Genomic DNA, 8515 nt, shown 5'->3' on the forward strand with positions numbered 1-8515 from the left:
TGTGCCTTGGAGTGGGTTCCGACTCATAGCGACACTGCGTAGGGTGTCTGAGGATATAAATCTTTACAGGAGGAGAAAGACTTATCTTTCTCCTGTGGATCAGTTATTGTTGTTGTTAAGTAACATCAACTCACTTCCGACCCATAGCGACCCTGTATAGGGTTTCCAAGGAGCAGCTGGTGAGCTTGAACCACTGACCTTGCAGTTCAAACGACTCTGCAGTCTGACACATTAGCCCACAACGCCACACCAGGACTCCCAAAATTGTACTGTTGTTGTGTGTCATCTAGTCTATTCCTACTCATAGTGATCCTACATGACAAGGTGGAAACTGCATTATAAGGTTTGTTCAGCTGTAATCCTTATGGGCCACCACTTGTTTGTCAGCTTATTGTAAAGCCAGATGCAGCCAGAATACTCTTTCAAAGCAAGAATGTTGAAAATTTGTCTCACATTCATTTAACATGGCAACAAGAGGAACCAGTCCCTGAAAAGGGACATTATGATTGGTAATGTAAAGGGGCAACCAAAAAGAGGAAGACCCTCCAGAAGATGGATTGACACAGTGCCGGCAACATGAGCTCAAACATAGCAATGATTGTTATGTTGGCACATAACCACACAGTGTTTCATTCTGTTGTACATCGCAGAAAAATTGCATAGGCAACAGAGCTTGAGTGAACATGAAAAGCAATCCCAAATAGTACATGTATAACATGTATGGGGGAAAATTATTACATGGTATTTGACAAAACATTTGGCATTTAACTAAAACGTAAATATAATGAAAAGCCATTCCCAAGAAAATTCAGAACTTCCATTTAGTTTCCACAGATTGGAATTTCTAAATTATAGAGATATGTTCTTAATCTGCTGTTTAGGACTGACAAGTGGGTGGAGCATATTTCTCCAGAATTTAGAGAACACATGCTCAGCAAGTTCCCAAGGAAACTGAAGAAACACTATTTACTTAAATCATATCACGTCTTGACCTCTTCTCTAGGGCTGAGGAATTGACCAGATGATTTTTAGTGTAGATAATAGCAGTATAAGACTGAGATGAATTAATTCTAATGAACTCAAACTTTGACATGCAACTTTGACTTCCTAATGAAACTGAGAAATCCCTGTGAGATACAAATGGGTAACAAGGGAAGAATTTCGAATTCACCCAGAGGTGACTCAGAAGAAAAGCCTTACTATCTACTTAATCACAAATGAGCCATTGACAACTCTAGTCAGTTCTACTTTGTCAGAAATAGTTGTACCATGAATTAGACTCAACAGCAACTGATCTAAATGAAGCTGCAGGGAAAGTCATGTATAGAGGTTTAAGGAAGTATGCATCAGTCTGCTGACTCATTCAGTAGATGTGATAGGTCTCCTTAACTGCCAATCATAGCAGTTCTCCAGCCCTCCCAGTGATATGAAATCTCCTTTCTCTCTATAGTCCCAGAAATCATAACAGGAGACATGGAGTCAGCCATGGCCGTTGAGCTAAATCCGTGGGTGGAATATGAATTTAGAGTCGTGGCCACCAATCCAATTGGGACTGGAGATCCAAGCACCCCATCTCGAATGATTCGCACAAATGAAGCAGGTAAGAATTTGTAGAGTCAGTATTCTGAATTTAATATGTCTCTCATCTCTCTGGGAGTGTGGTGGCTCCATAAGATAAGCACTGGACTGCAAACCACTAGGTCAGCAGTTCGAGTCCACCAGCCACTCTGTGGGAGAAAAACTAAGTTTTCTGATCCCGCAAAGATTTAAAGCCTCAGAAACGCTATCCGGGGGTGCTTAGAGTTGGAACCGACTCTGCAACACTTAAGCACACCTCATCTCTTTAAAAGGAACTTGAATTAATCAGTATAGCTTGGCTTAGTATAATTTTTCTTGATTCAATTATGCCAACATCATAAAATTATTTACTAAAAGAGATATTTTATTTTATTTCTGACCTTTGTAATTGTTTCCCTAGACGTGTACAGATTTCAGTTTCCTTACAGCCCTTGCATTCATCTTCAAGTTATCATGATATTGAATTAATTTCTTCTTCTAATTAATACTCGTTCAATAAGCCATTTCCATCAAAGTCAAATCGATTGGTTTAGCTCCTTTTTCTCCAATGATAGAACTCAAATCTTTAATTACAATGCACTTTTTAAAACTCCTTAGTGTTGCTCTTCACCAAACTGCAAAAACAAACATGGTGCTTTCTTGACTTACTTATTTCTTTAAGTCTCTGTGTAAAGTAAGTACTCATTTACTTCCTGACTTGGAAAACCTAGTGTCCTTCTAATTTTTTAGTATGAATGGGTCGGAACCGACTCGACAGCACTTAACAACAACAACAACACCTTTGATAAGGAGTCCTGGTGTGGCACTGTGGGGTAATGCATCAGACTGCAAAGTCATTTGAACTGCAAGGTTGGTGGTTCAAGCTCACCAGCCGCTCCTTGGAAACCCTATACAGGGTTGCTATGGGTCAGAATTGACTTGACGGCACTTAACAACAACAACACCCTTTGATAAAGTGTTTTCAATTATACATTAATAAGGGAAATTAAGAGCTTTATGTTAAAACGAATCTTAAATGTCTTGCCCATTACATGAAAGAATCAGAAGAATAAAGAAAATTTTTGGAGCAGATCTTTGATTACTTTGGACAAAAATCTGTTGAGATTTACTTTTTATTATATCACTATAGCACATATATATTAAGAGTGTACCTAGTAAGATGCTTACTAAGTACATCATAAATATCAATAATGTTAGTAAGAACAACCTGAAAACAGCTGAGAAATGGTCGAAGGATAGATAATATCTATAGAGAGGAGAAAAATTAGTGTCTTTATGATCAATGATAACATAGGAATCTCAGTAATCATTAGAATTTAAGTATGTTGAGAATGGGGATTTTGTACCATGTTTTTTTCTTTTGTTTTGTTTTGTTAGTTGATACTCTTCTTCTTCCTTGCTCTGTTCAGAAGCTTGAACAATGTCTGGAAGTTGAACTCAATGTACCTTTACTGAAAGATTACAAGGATAAAAAAATTTCATGTTTTCTTACCCTCATCAGACCTTAGGTCTGGCACTCATGTTCTTAAAAGATTAAGAAGTAATTAAGCCTATTTTTAATTCATATTTATATAAATTATAGTTAAAATTATAGTGTGTTACCATTATAGACCTAGACCAAATATATGTTTGTTTGCTTGTTTTTAACTTTCAACAAAGCTTATCCTGGTGTGGCACTGTAGGATAAGTACTGATCTGCTAACCACAAGGTTGGCAGTTTAAACCCACCAGCCACTCCTCAGAAACCCTACACAGGGTCCCTATGGGTGTGTACTGATTCAATGGCACTTAACCACAACATCACAGAGTCAATCCTTTCTTCAGAGTCTACTACCACTGGTCTTTAAAAGACAAAAAGAAAGAAATGCATACAGCCCCAAATGGTCAATTTAGTGCACTAAACACAAATAACCACACAAAAGAGATACCAGTTCTTTCCACATGACAATTAAGCAGCAAAGAGAAGAAGAGGTAAAAGGTTTGCCTTTTGTTAGAATAGGTTTGCCCATTAAAAAGCTAACTTTTCTGCTTTTGTTATTTGCCTAGTACAAGGGCTTTTTTCTGCTATTTTTTTCAATTGTGTGAATTTTAAATTGCACATTAATTGCCTGGTTGAATTTTCATGCATCCATAAAATCAGCCATGCTTCCATTGTGTACAAGTGTTCATTAATTAAGAGCTGAACAGGTTAGTTGTTCCTCATTTTATATACTTACTGTGCAATATTGAAATGACTGCCAATAGTAACACTTATGTTCACTTATTTTCTAAAATGCACTATCTTATTTTGCATATTGTTAATTGTATTTAAACAAAGGCAAAGATTACTGCCTAATTCAGAGGCTCTCTATAAATATTCATTTCTAAACTAAATAATCCGTTTGGGATGAATGATCATTTTAGACATTTACAGCATAAATCTTCTCATACTATTTAAAATATTTTAGCAAAAACACTTTTTTTTACTTTTCTGCATAAATTATATTTAGACAGTACATTTTAAAAGGCTTCTCCCTTATCTATTTCTGCAGCTACCTCAATCATATAGTGCCCATCATTCCATTTTATTATGAGTCGTATATACTTGACATTAAAATCTTATGGAAGAGAAGAGAAAAACACATGAAATTCTTGCCATTGGAAGTCAGTTGACGAAGGCCTGTGCTGTCAATTTAATTCTTCTTGTGCTTTGATAAACCATAACAAGAGGTATTAATGGTGTTGAACTAATTGCCTATTTTGTCCGGCAGCACAGATGAAAAAAGAAACCAATATTCTTAGACATCCTCTTAAGAGATATACTCTGTTTCTATTAAATATGTGACCTGTACTTTAAATGATTATCCTATATGGTGCTACAGGGTAAGCACTGGGCTTCTAACTGCAAGGTTGGTGGTTCGAACCCACTAGCCGCTCTTTGGAAAACAGTGTCATTATGAGTTGGACCTGACTCAACAGTGCTTGACAACAATGACAGCAATGAGTCAACTTAACTTTGGAAATTGAAGAGAATCCTAAGAAAGGAAAGAGCTCACATTATGGATATTGAGTTGAAAGTTTAGTCTTATGCTTCTTTACAATTCTTTTATTTTACTATACTATTCCAAATTCCAAAGAAGATTTAGTAAAGCATTTCTTCTTTAGAATTACTCCTGTCCCATATGCACACATGCAAAAAAAGTTAATTTTAATTTTTTTTTTTTATTTGGATGTCAAACCAGTTCAGTCGGTTGATAAATAGACAGAAAGAGAAACAACTCTGTGTTGAAATTTGAAATGTGTTATTATCATTGAATCACTATATAAATTTATGATGGGATAATGTAAATACTTTCATTATTCAAAAAGAGGATACTCAAAAGAGAAAAATCACATTTTAGGAAATTAATTTTAAAAATACACCCAGTAGAAATAGAAAAAAAAATATGTTTTAGGAAAGAAAATATGTTTTACTGTTGTTAAGTGCTGTCAAGTTGGTTCCAACCCATAGCGACCCTATATAGGGCTTCTGAGAAGCAGGTGGTGAGCTTGAGCTGTCGAACTTGCAGTTCAAATGGCTTTGCAGTCTGGTGCATTAACCCACAGTGCCACACCAGGGCTCCAGGAAAGAACATAGGATCAACAATTCTCTTTTATAATTTAACTTTAAAATTCTATAAAGTCCATTTTTATTTTTATTATTGAATAATAAATTTAAAAGAAATAAAACAGAGATAACTATATAACTTATCATTTAAAAATATTGTATCTACTCTAGAATGTACAGTTCATATTATTACCAAAGTGCTTGGTGTAATAAATAAATAAAGTGCAAATATTGAGATTTATTATAAGAACTTTGGTAATAGTAGGAAATTAATTCAATATATGGTAGCGTGGTTGCTCCAGACTGTGAATCACCAGGTCAGTGGTTCAAGCCCACCAATCGCTAAGTGGGAGGAAGATGAGATTTTTCTGCTTCTACAAAGATTTGCAGCCTTGGAAACCTTATACAGGACTAACTTGATGGCACTTAACAATACAATCTGTCCTTACATATGTACATTAGAAGCTCTGGTAGTATAGTGGTAACAGGTCAGGCTGATAACCTCACTACCAGCAGTTGAAAACTACCCCTGTTCCAAAGGAGAAAGATGAGGCTTTCTATTTCTGTAAAGATTTACAGCCTCAGAAACCCTATGCTGGATCGTTGAGTTGGAACCAATTCCATGGCACAATACCACCGCCATATATGTATATATATGCTTTGTTTGTAGAAAGAAGGTTCTACTTGTAATTAAGAGTCAATTTTATGAAGGTATGGCTGAGTTTGACCACCTTCCATAGACTCCTGTTGACCTGGAGATGAGAGAGAGAATAGAAGGGGCAGATTGGTTGAAGTATGGTGAGACCTGATGATTCCTGAGCCCATGGCAAGGACATAATCACAAAGGAGTAGAGCTGAGAGTAAAGTGTCCAGCTGATATGAAGTGAGGGAAAATGCACAAGAACAACCAAACCTGTAGATAGTACCCAATTGACCTAGCTTCAGTGTCTTGATGACCAGAACTGGTCTAGAAGAAGATAAAAACATTTTTTTGTGTGTGTGTGTGAAAGAAACAAGTGTAAATTGCTATAATTTGATAAACTTGACCTATACTTATGGATGTAGTAGCTCAAAATACCAACAGACAGGGAAAGAGTCTTCACATCAAGTATCAGTCCTATTCCCTACTGTATACAGGGTTGATAGGGATAGCCAACTTAGACATTGGCTTAGACATTGGCTACCTAAAATGGAGTGGGGGAGAGGGTGCTATAAAGGCATGAAGTGACTGGCTTACAAGTTTTCAAGAGGGAGTTCAGTTTCAGAGTGTGTGGGGGAAGATAGAATCCTCACTGAATAGTAGTCATCTTGTTTAGATGGGTCTGGTGAAAGCAGATGGAAATAAGATTCTTATGATTCAATAGTGAGTAATTGTTATCCTAATTACAGATGTCACAACTGTAAAGTTAGAAATTTTGTAACAAAAAGGGGAAGTAGTTAATCTTACCTTCCAGGAAAAGAGGGCCCCACGGCCATCAAGGAAGAAGAGCACAAGTGGAATGTGGGACCCTATCCAGTGAAGCAGTGACACCAGAGATGGAGGCAGAGATGATGACATACAGAAATAGAGCAACTGAAGACTCTAGACTCATGGAAAGAGAAAGGCTGTGTGCTGGCAGACAGGAGGCAGGCTTGCAGAATGTGCCCTTTGGTTGTTTAAATGATGATATATTCCTGAGTGTTTTTGTGTACATCTCCCAAAACAAATAAACAAACAACAACAGCAAAAACAAAAAACAAAAAGCAGAGGGAATAGAAGCAAATACTGTTGAATGATGACCCATGGAGGGGATAATAATCATTGCAATGAAACAATGAGTGTAAAACTGATGTTTTCCCATGTACTCTATCACTCAATTCACAATAAAAACTTAACAACAACAAAAAAGGAAATGAAGTCTTGAAACATGCCACAACACAAATGAACATTGACAAAAAAAGAGAGAGAGATTGACTCAAGATATAACTTAATCAGATCACGGTGGATCACAGAGGATCACAGAGGATCACATCACGGAGTAATTGTTGCATAATAGATTCATCATTGAGAATCCTGGCCAAGCCAAGGTGATACAAAATCTTAACTATCACAGGTTCTAAAGCACACCATTCTGGATTTTAAACCATCCAGTATACCCTTATTTGGAAGTTCAGTGGCTCCATACAATAAGCACTATACTACAAACCACAAGGTCTGGGATTCCTGGTGTAGCGCTGTGGGTTAACGCACCAGACTGCAAAGCCGTTTGAACTGCAAGGTCGGCGGTTCAAACTCACCAGCTGCTCCTTGGAAACCCTATACAGGGTCGCTATGGGTCAGAATTGACCCGACGGCACTCAACAACAACCACTCTTCTGGAGAAAGATGTACTCCTGCGAAAATTTACAGCCTCAGAAACCCTACACGGGGTCACTATGAGTTGGAACCTACTTGACTGCACATTACAACAATACCCTTATTCTGTTTGAAAGATTGTCTCTTGATCTATGTACAGGTTCCAAATTAGTACAATTATGTTCTTTGGAGTGTTACCCATAATTTGGTGTGATCCATACAGCTTAATATCTTTGCATACTCAAAGAAACACAGATAAACATCTTTCTGGTAAAAAAAAAAGAGTCAATTTTGTAGTTAGGCAGATCTGAATTAGTGTTCTATTCTGCCATTTACTATCACTATGAACATAGGCAAGATAAATGCATTGCTGAAGGCTCAATGTTTTCACTTATGCAATAGAGATGATAGCACAAAATGTTCTTTGGGATTATTAAACTAAATAAAAGAATGCTTTAAAAAGCTTAGCATAGTGCCTGGGCCATGATACAAGTCTGTGCTCAATATTAGCAGCTTTTATTATTACTAATAGTCTCCTCATTAGCTTAGATAATTTACTATTTTATTAAATAGAAATATAAACAATAGTAATCATAATAAGTGGCTTTCTTAATATTGAGTAAACATTTTCATGTTAAGTGGAAAGAGCCAAGTAGTCTCTTGACTCCCAGCTCTGTAGCTAGACCATTCAAATTGCCCTCCAGATGAGAAGTCTCTGCTGCTATGTGATCATTCACTGTCACTTAGACACCTAAAATGGCTTGAGAGTCCAGGGAGCCTTTCAGAGTGGAGGGCACAAATGAGCTACATCTCCTTTAAGCCTCTTCCTGTCTCCTTCCTCCATGTCTATCCTGGTTTAATCTGTAAGTGGATTGTGGTATTGACCCAATATATAATTGTTGTTAAGTGCCGTCAAGTCAGTTCCGACCCATAGAGACCCTACAGGGTTTCCGAGGCTGTAAATCTTTATGGGAGCAGAAAGACTCATCCTTCTCCCATGGAGCAGCTGGTAGTTT

The 8515-nt window shown here is 37.0% G+C and overlaps 1 protein-coding gene across 1 annotated transcript in view; it reads left to right on the forward strand.

Moving 5' to 3' along the window:
- Positions 1 to 8515, forward strand: part of CNTN5 (contactin 5) — a 704421-nt gene that overhangs the window by 594669 nt on the left and 101237 nt on the right. Inside the window, exon 16 of the mRNA XM_006833948.1 lies at positions 1451 to 1600. Coding sequence (XP_006834011.1) covers positions 1451 to 1600 — 150 coding nt within the window. The remainder of the gene's footprint in view (positions 1 to 1450; positions 1601 to 8515) is intronic.

This window comes from Chrysochloris asiatica, unplaced genomic scaffold (assembly GCF_000296735.1).
Source record: "Chrysochloris asiatica unplaced genomic scaffold, ChrAsi1.0 scaffold00008, whole genome shotgun sequence".
Taxonomy (NCBI): Eukaryota; Metazoa; Chordata; class Mammalia; order Afrosoricida; family Chrysochloridae; genus Chrysochloris; species Chrysochloris asiatica.